General features: G+C 36.4%; 1 protein-coding gene across 1 annotated transcript; it reads right to left on the minus strand.

Moving 5' to 3' along the window:
• Nucleotides 1-9,534: 9,534 nt before the first annotated feature.
• On the minus strand, nucleotides 9,535-10,476 carry LOC122742837 (olfactory receptor 4K13-like). Its single transcript, XM_043987367.1, has one exon. It carries the CDS (start codon nucleotides 10,474-10,476, stop codon nucleotides 9,535-9,537), a length of 942 nt encoding a protein of 313 aa, XP_043843302.1.

Genomic DNA, 10,476 nt, shown 5'->3' on the forward strand with positions numbered 1-10,476 from the left:
TAACCCCAATTGCCTCACTAAAAACCAAAACAAAACAAAAAATAAAATCCTGTGAAGTAATCACTATAGGTATTATTATTCATATTTTACAAATGCAAAAATGGAAAACAGTTTTGCAACTTGACTATAATCACTCAATTCTTAAAAATGACAGAGGTACATTTTAATTCAAATTTTTAATGACATTACATATGGAGCTATTTATATTACAGCAGGCTGCTTCTCATTTACACAAATAAATATGAAACAAATAATAAGTATACAGAATGAGAAAAATATAAAATAGGAGAATAAAATATGAGGAGAGAGAAATCACTTTTTTTTTTTTGCGAGGCAATGGGGGTTAAGTGACTTGCCCAGGGTCACACAGCTAGTAAGTGTCTGAGGCCAGATTTGAACTCAGGTACTCCTGAATCCAGGGCCGGTGCTTTATCCACTGCGCCACCTAGTCGCCCCAAAATCACTTTTTTATTAGTGGAACAGTACAAGCTTTTTTGAGGAAGTGGCACCGGAACTGGTTTAGAGAGGCAGCAATAATGAACAAGTATTATCCAGACATGAAAAATAGCTGAGAGACAAAAGAGGGAAAATAAGATCAGAGAATTGGCCAATAGATTATCCCCACTTTGGGCTCTAACATAGAGCTCTAACATCAATGACCTTTAATACCATGCTTAGGGTTTTGTACCTTATTCTACTTGCAACAGGACAACTTTAGAGGATGGTGAGCCATGGAATGACCTGCCCATAACTATTATTAGGAAAGATAATTTTGAGCCACAGTCAGGATTACATAGGATTTAGTAGCTTCTACATTAAAGAGTCAGAGGGCTTGGAATATGATATTCTGGAAGGAAAAAGAGCTATAATTACAACTGAGAATCACCTACCCAATGTGTAATTTAAAATTCTAAAAGTGGGTTCTAATCTGTCCCCCCCCCCAGGTTTTGGGGGGAAACTGACTAAAATCACTGATAAACGAGTTTAGAATTTTTTTAAGGGTTTATTGAAAGAAAAAGAAAGAAAAAGGTTGAGAAAAGATTTCTTATAACCTGGCAATCCTAGCCTTCCTAATTTCCCACTTCTGAAGTTCCCTGCCACCATGCCGATGTCTTGCAGCCAAAGAGGAAGCACAGTTCCACCAGTGTCTCCTTCCTCCTTTGTGTCCTCCTCCCATTAGTGGGAAGCTCCTCAAGTTGATTGGCTGGTAGCCTTGATAAACAGTACCCATGAACAAATGTCACTTCCTGATGCAAAAGACCTTGACCACATGGCTTGCCCTCAGAGGCTTTCTCCTCTTGGTGGAGCTTTTCTACAGTAAGTCTCCAGCAGGTGGCATCATTCCAATCATTACACCAGCAAGACTGAGTATAATCCTTCAGGGTAAAAAAAATAGATATTTAATGAAATAGAGGGCTTTCAAGCATTTCTGATGAAAAGACCAGAGTTGAACAGAAAATTTGATTTTCAAATAAAAGACTGAAGAAAAGCATAAAAAGTTAAATAGGAAAGAGAAAATATAAGGGATTCAACTACATTAAACTTTATTCCTACATGGGATGATGATACTTATAACTCTTGAGAATGTTATCACTATTAGGGCAGTTAAAAGTAGGATATTTAGACAGAGGGCACAGGTGTGAGTTGACTATGATGGGAAGATATAAAAAAGTTAAAGGGGGAAAATGGGGGATGCACTAGGAAAAGGGGGAAGAGACAAGTAGAATGGAGTAAATTACTTAACATAAAAGAGACTTGTAAGATCTAGTACAGTGGAGGGGAAGATGGAGGGGGGTAAGTGACAATGATTGAAACTTACTCTTATCAGAATTGGCTCAAAGAAGGGATAACATGCACACCCAGTTTCATATAGAAATCTTTCTTACCCTAGAGGGAAGTAGAAAAGGAAATGGATAAAAGAAGTAGGGGAGGAGGTACTTATAGAAGGAAGGACTGATTGAGAGAGGCTATGGTCAGAAGCCAAACATTTGGGAGGAGTGATAAGTTGTCAGACAGACATACAAAGAGATGCACAGACAGAGCAAAAGAGACAGAAACAGACAGAGATACAGAGACACAGAGAGAGAATGAAAAAATAGAATCTTACTATATATATATATATATATACACACACATTTTTTTTTCACAAGAAACCGTTGAAGCAGATAGACACACAAAATAAAGGTAAGAGGCTGAAGTAGAATCTATTATGCTTCAGCTGAAACTTTAAAAAAGGAGGGATAGCAATCATGATTTCAGACAAAGCAAAAGCAAAAATAGATTTAACTTTTTTTACTTGAGTCTTTTTATGTAAAATGACTAATATGGTAATGTTTTACATAATTGCACATGTAAAACCTATACTGATTGCTTGCAACCTTGAGGAGGGCAGAGGGTAGGGAAGGAGGGAATGAGAGAGGGATAGAATTTGGAACTCAAAACTTTGTAAAAAATAGATTTAACTTAAAGAGATAAGAAAGGTCTTGCTAAAATAATAATAAAATAGAAAATATTTGGTTAATTTTTAAAAAAAAAATAAAACCAAATTACCAGTATCAAAACTGGAAAGGGTTAATTCACCACCAATGAATAGAAATTAAAACAATTAGTAGCTGTTTTGCCCAATTATATGCAAATAAATCTGAGAAAGTGAAATGAATATTTACAAAAATAGGCAAAGGAGTCCTACCAAATTCCTTTTATGGCCCAAATATGGTATTATACTTAAGCCAGAAAGAGCAAAAGCAGAAAAAGAAAATTATGGGTCAATTCCCCTAATGAATATAAATACAAACAGTTTTTAAATAAAATGCCAGCAAATAGATTACAACAATATAACACAATGATCATACTCTGTGACCAGGTGGAATTTATATCGGGAATGTGAGACTGGTTCAATATTAGGAAAACTATCAGGATAATTGAGCATAGCAATAATAAGACTAAGGGAAATCATAATTATCTCAATAGATGCATAAAGAATACTTTTGACAAAATACAACACTCATTCCTATGTAAAAGACCAGAAACATACAAATAAATTAAGTGGCTATTAGTCATTTCAGTTCTGTCCAACTTTCTATGACCTGATTTTTTGTTTTTATGGTTTCCTCATTTTAAAATATGTTCTTCTTCCTGCACAGTCCCACAGAGCTGTCTGTGCCTTGTAAAAAAAAAATTAACAAAGTAAATGTTGCTCATTAAAATCAATTAATATAGGAAGCAAATCTGATGATATATGAAATATTCTACTCCCTACTCTTGCAAAGACAGGAGGGAGGTGCATTTTGTTCCTCTCTTCTTCATAGCCAAGTTTGACCATGATAAATATGTAGCAATTGCTATTAACTATAACTAAAAATGGTTTAAAGAAAAATAAAACACTGAAAAACATAATAAATTTAGGGTACTTGATATTATCAAGAGATAGTACTAGTTGATACTAAAAAAAATTAATAAGGTAGTAAAACATATAACTGCTAGATTCATTATGAGCTTCTAAGGAAAATTAATGTAGGTTGGATATATTTCTAATGTTTTTAAGTTTAAAGAATGGAAGACAAAGACACTGCTCTAAAATATCCCTTTCTACCATTGACAATGGACCATGAGTATTACCTATTATGGCATTAATTATGCCTGTGTCTCACACCTCCTTAAAATCCTCCTTTCACCTTAACTTTTTTTTTTAATTTTTTAGTGAGGCAATTGGGGTTAAGTGACTTGCCCAGGGTCACACAGCTAGTAAGTGTTAAGTGTCTGAGGCCAGATTTGAACTCAGGTACTCCTGACTCCAGGGCTGGTGCTCTATCCACTGCGCCACCTAGCAGCTCCTCACCTTAACTTTTTTCATGCAATTACCTTAATCTCACTTACTTCCCTTTCATTTCAAAATTCCTAAACCAAGTCATTTACATTTGTTGACTCCTTTTCCTCTTTTTTTTTAACTTCTCAACCCTTTGCATCTAAAGTCCAACATCATCACTCAACTGAAATTGTTCCCTCCAGTTACCAAAAATTTCTCAATGGCCAAATCTGATAGCCTTCATCAATCTTCATCATTCTTTATGTCTCTGTGACATGACACTGTTAACCACCCATTCTGTCTAAATTATCTCTCTCTGACTGATGCTTTTTTAGTTTCTTTTCCTGGTTGCTTCATCATGCTTATCACTCAACTGAAAGTATGCCAAATCCTGTGGAGACTGAGGGAAATTACAATGGGTTTGAAATATTAAAGAATTTCTGAAGTTTATAGCATGGCAGACAGTTTAGCTTTGCCCTAAATGTTCTTTGGTAGCACAGACACCATACCATGAGTGTGGCATAATGTAATGATTGGAATGATGCCACCTGCTGGAGACTTACTGTAGAAAAGCTCTGCCATGAGGAGAAGGCCTCTGAGGTCAAGCCATGCAGTCAAGGTCCTTGGCATCAGGAAGTGAAGTTTGCTTGTGGATACTGTCTATCAAGGCTACCAGCCAATCAACTTGAGGAGCCTCCCATTTCTGGGAGGAGGACGCAAAGTAGGAAGCAGATGTTGGTAGAGGGTTTCTGTATCTTTTGGTTCCTGACCTCACCATGGTGGGTCAGATGATGGGGTCTCTTAGAACTAGTTAGATTTTACCTTTCTCTCTGATCCTAATGCTCTTTAATAAATACTTAAAGACTTAAATACTCTTGCTAAAGCTTATAATTTATTGGTGACCACTCATTACATTTTAGATAGTATAGCTAGAATTTTATCCCCTTACAGATGGCTGACTATGAAGAGGAAAGCTGAATCTCCATCTTCTGATCTTCTGGTTGGGTAAGAAATCTCCCCTACCCTGTCCCTTTAAATCCAAAGTACTGCTAAGTACTGGCTGTTTTCCCTTTAAATTTTCAAATGGATCTTTTAAACTCCCTAAGTACCCTGTTCCTGATTTTAGTCTGTTTAACCAGACAAGTGGGAGATAAGATCATGTTAATGCTTTGTTTTTGTGGATTTTCTATTTTTATTTTTGTTAGAAGAGCCATCAAGGTGCTCATGCAAGGGAATATAGATATACTCCAAGCCTTTTCAGAGAAACCTCTGAGTCCTGCATTTTTTTCAAATTCTAATGCTAAGAGGTTCTCTAATTTTGCATGCCTGGAGGCAACAACCCAGCCTCTAGAAACCTTTAATCCCTTAGCAGTGGGAGAAGTGGAAACCAGTCCTGAATTCAAAACCAAGTCTGATTCAAATTTCCCTGCTCCCTCCCCTCCTCTCCAGAACCCACCCATTCCCCCTCCTCTGGTGCCAGCTCCTACCACTCCCTTGGAGCAGTGGGAGAAGTGGAAACCAGTCCTGAGTTCAAAACCAAGTCTGATTCAAATTTCCCTGCTCCCTCCCCTCCTCTCCAGAACCCACCCATTCCCCCTCCTCTGGTGCCAGCTCCTACCACTCCCTTGGAGCAGTGGGAGAAGTGGAAACCAGTCCTGAGTTCAAAACCAAGTCTGATTCAAATTTCCCTGCTCCCTCCCCTCCTCTCCAGAACCCACCCATTCCCCCTCCTCTGGTGCCAGCTCCTACCACTCCCTTGGCCAAGAACCTTAATCCTCCTGCCAGGGAAGTCCAGAGATCTAATGCACATGCACAGCTTTCTCTAGTTATATTTGCAGCTTCTACTCAGTTATCTGAGCAGCCAGGCTCAGCCCTTCCCCAGCCTGGCTGTGATTCTGACTCGACCTGCTATGGTTCTCCAAAACCAACCTTGGAAAACCCTTTAAATCCCAGATATGCTTTTTTTGTTCATGATTTTGCTAATCTGCTTTTGTCTTTAATTAGTAACCTTATAAAGCATTTGTATTATGAAAGGACCAACAGACAATATAGAGGGGTTAAAGAAGACAAACTTAAGCTGAATAAAAATGACCATCATCATATTTCAAGAAGACATATTTTAGAGAACTGTAGAAGTAAGCAGCAAGGTATTAATATGAGTATTGGGGATTTTAGATATCAGAATCAAGAGTGTTCTAAATTCACTCAGAGAAATAGTGCCAGTTCAGAGGTTACATAGGATTTCTATGCTATTACATCTACATTTTGAAATTAATGGTATGTGTTCATTTTCATAGAGATTTTCGTGCTTTTGAGATTGTGTTTTATACTTAGCTTTTTAAAAAAAAAGAATATTTGTAAAAGCTTTTTATAGTCATGTGATCAAGTTTATATTTTATAATACTCTTATTAAGTTCATATTCATTTAGATTTCTCTAGTTTGAATTCCATTGTCTTTTATTCTTCCATGTGTATTTTCTTCTATTCATTCATCTATCTAATTTTGAAACAATGCAAGATGGTTTTGATTTCATAATACAATGTTAATTCTGGGAGTATTGTGCTTTCATATTCTGAGTTATTTGTTTTTGTTATTTTTTCTCTCAACTGATTATTTGATCGAACTCTATTTCCCTGGCAAATTGGTTGCCATGGCAAGTGTAAATTGATTCTAGAAGTATTATTTTTGATAAGCATATTCCAAAAAAAAAAAGAGGGGAACATTTGTAAAAGTTTTCTTTTTTTCAAAAAGAAAAGTTTTTTTTAAGATTGTGTTGTGTTTTAACTTGTATTTAAATATGTTCTGATTTTTCACAAAATTGTATACTTAGTAAAAAAAAGGGGGTATTATTTGGAATTATTTCACAACTGTATATTATGTTCTGAGTCAAGGTACATTCACATTTTTTGTGATCATTTATTATCCTCAATTTTTTTTGTTTGATTTTTGGTTTTTTGCAGGGCAATGAGGGTTAAGTGACTTGCCCAGGGTCACATAGCTAGTGAGTGCCAAGTGTCTGAGGCCAGATTTGAACTCAGGTCCTCCTGAATCCAGGGCTGGTGCTTTATCCACTGTGCCACCTAGCTGCTCCTATTATCCTCAATTTTTAAAATCCATATGAGACTTGGATTATGGGAACTTATCTTTTAAAACATTAATTGCCTTCATTCTGAGATGCCAGTTGGCCAAGATGCCATCCAGACTCAAGAGGAATACATGTAAGAGCAGACATTGAACTGTCACATAAGGGGAGACATGCATGAAGTCAAGGTATGGCTGAGGGAACAGCTTTTGACAAATGTTGAGGCTGGATTCTCTTAGTTTAATTTTTTCCACCACAATATTGTACAGACAGCTGGAAGTTTTGATCTGACACATCTCATTGTACACCTGGCTTCGATGTCCCCTCCTATATGCCTGATGCCATGGACATCTCAATCCTATGCATCTGATTAAATCTGACTCAGTTTCCTCCAATATGTTCAGTGGCATGGGCATATATTCCATCCACCTCTTTTAAACCTGCCATACTGCATGAGCAGTATATATTACTCAAGTGTGGGAATGCTCATATCCCATCATTTTTCTGTTCTTTTATGGTAACCCCCATAATTATCTCAGGTGTCATGATAAATACAGTGTTGAATTTGGCCTTGACATCTGTTACCAATTATATTAGATTTTTTAATTTCTCATAATGGCATGAGGATAATTAGGCAGATGATGCAAGAAGTAATGAAACAAAGATAAAAGATATTTTTTAAAATGAATATTGCAGCAATTATCTTCTCTATTTACCCTCCACAAGGGGGGACTATAGTAATATTAAGTTTTAAAGAATGTTTCAATTGTTGTTTTTTTATATGTTTCATGTATAACAACTAAGATCCTGAATTCCCTTAGACATGTTCCTGAGAATTTTCATTGTTTGATTTGATTATTGACAAAACTATTTTAAAGTTGTGTTAAGCTCAATTTTTTAGGAAATTTTCCTGGCTGATTACCAGCATCCACACATCAACCCCTGAAAAGACTTCCATTCCATGACTACACCCAGAGGACATCTGAGAAAAGACTTTCAGAGACTTTAAATGAACAGTTTTGTTTTGTTGTTTTTCTTTTTTTTTTCCTTCTGTTATTATATACACCATCTGTAACATGTACTCTCTGCAGAGGCCCACCCTCTGCAGGCCAATGTCAAAGCACTGCATTCATGAGGCTCTGCCCCTCTGGACAAAACTTTCCTCTCTACCTTTTCTATATTGATATTAACATATTGTTAGTTAGCATAGGATATTATATTCTGTTATTAAGTCTCCTGCTGGAGACTTACTGTAGAAAAGCTCTGCCATGAGGAGAAGGCCTCTGAGGGCAAGCCATGCAGTCAAGGTCCTTGGCATCAGGAAGTGAAGTTTGCTTGTGGATACTATCTATCAAGGCTATCAGCCAATCAACTTGAGGAGTCTCCCATTTCTGGGAGGAGGACCCGAAGTAGGAAGCAGATGTTGGTGGAGGGGTTCTGTATCTTTTGGTTCCTTAACCTTGCCATGGTGGGTCGGATGATGGGGTCTCTTAGAACTAGTTATATTTTTACCTTTCTCTCTGATCCTAATGCTCTTTAATAAATACTTAAACACATAAATACTCTTGCTAAAGCGTATAATTTATTTGTGACCATTCATTAGATTTTAGATAGTATAGCTAGAATTTTAGCCCTTATGATAACATGGTATTTCTTATGGTCTTATTTTTAGTCTTCTATGGGGTCTATATAGGCTAATCAGTTTGACTGAATTTGCATCTTTTTAAAAATTGCTTGCAATGACATAACAGATACAATATATGACTCAAGTGCTGCTCTAATGTCTTTTTACTAATTAGATGGAATTTGTTTTATTCAGAATGATATATAAAATTTTATGTCAGTGCACATATAACTATGAGCATTATGGACTCCTATTGGCATAGTCCCCTTGAAATCTACCTACATCTTTTGCATGAGGTGAACTCAAATTTTTTACTCCTGAACAGTCTAACGTGACTATTATGTCATTACTCTGGCTAAAGACACAGAGCAAACCTCTGTCCCCACTTCTCACCCCATTTTTGATATATATGGAATTTAATACAAAGCTTCTATTCTTGAAGAGTTCCCCCAAAGGTTCCATAATTCATTCATTTTCTCTAATGAGGATGAGATTATAAACCAACTGTTTTAGGTCACAAAAAAAAAAAGATAAGATTTGAGCAGTTAGAACAGAAAAAGAACCTAGAAATCACCTAACCAAGGGCAATTTTTCTATTTAAATCTTTATTGAAGTTTGCTACAATCTAAAACTCTAAAATTGAATTGAATTTTAGTTGTTTCTTCATGTAAATAAACTTCCAAAACAGACACAGAATGAAAATATATCCAAAATAATAATTGATGGTTTTATTAATAATTTATTTTTTCTTTGTAAAAGTAGATATGTTTGTATATAAATTAAGATAATAACCATTCTAAGAAGAAATTGATCTTGGTTCTATAGTAAATAATTTCATCAACATGGGAATTGTCTAGTCTGGTAGTGTTTAGACTTATGTTATAGATGCTTTTGGCTGTCTGATAAAGCCTATAGACCCCTTCTCATTATATTTTTAAATAATTTAATTCAGTTAGAGATTGGTGAAAATAAAAATGAACTTTATTTCCATTCAAGGTCATGATGGGTAAAGAATCCCTCACCTAGAGAGTAGGCCTAGAATTGATGTGCCTATTCCTAAGTCTAATCATGGCTGCTTTCATCTCCTGATTCCTCAAACTATAGATAACTGGATTTAAAAGAGGAGTGATAACAGAGAAAAACACTGAGAGAAATTTGTCCAATGCATAACTACTTACTGGCCATGCATAGATTAAAATACTTGGCCCAAAAAAGAGAATTACCACTGTGATGTGAGCAGATAATGTGGACAGAGCCTTAGAAAGCCCACTTGAGGAACGACGCTTGACAGTGACCAAGATAACAATATAAGAAACAAGCAAAAGGACAAAAGAGATCAGTGATAGTAGTCCACTGTCAGCAATGACAAGAAGGTCTAGGATATAGGTGTCAGTACAGGCAAGGCTCATCACCAGAGGAAGGTCACAAAAAACGTCATCAATCACATTAGGACCACAGAAGGGCAAGGTTACAGCAAAGGCCATTTGGCTCATGGTGTGCACAAAGCCAACAACCCATGAAAGCAACACACTACCTACTAAGATTCTCCAATTCATAATAGTTGTATAGTGGAGGGGTTTACATATTGCAACATAACGATCAACAGCCATGACTATGAGAAGAGCCATCTCACTGCCCCCTAAGAGGTGAACTAAAAATATCTGTGCCATGCAGCCCCACAAGGAGATGGTTTTTCTCTCTCTGAGGAAATCTGTGATCATCTTGGGGACAGTAACAGTGGAAAGGGTCATATCAAGAAAGGAGAGATTGGCAAGGAGAAAGTACATGGGGGTGGAATTCAAATGGGAGTCAAAGGTCACCATCAGTATAATGAGACTGTTTCCAGTCAAAATTGATGTATAGGCCAGGAAGAATATCACAAAAAAGAAAATCTCGAGCTGCCAAGAACTGGTGAGTCCTAATAAAATAAATTCATTTAACACAGAGTCATTCTTCAGCTCCAT

The sequence above is a fragment of the Dromiciops gliroides genome, chromosome 2 (genome assembly GCF_019393635.1).
Source record: "Dromiciops gliroides isolate mDroGli1 chromosome 2, mDroGli1.pri, whole genome shotgun sequence".
NCBI classification, from domain to species: domain Eukaryota; kingdom Metazoa; phylum Chordata; class Mammalia; order Microbiotheria; family Microbiotheriidae; genus Dromiciops; species Dromiciops gliroides.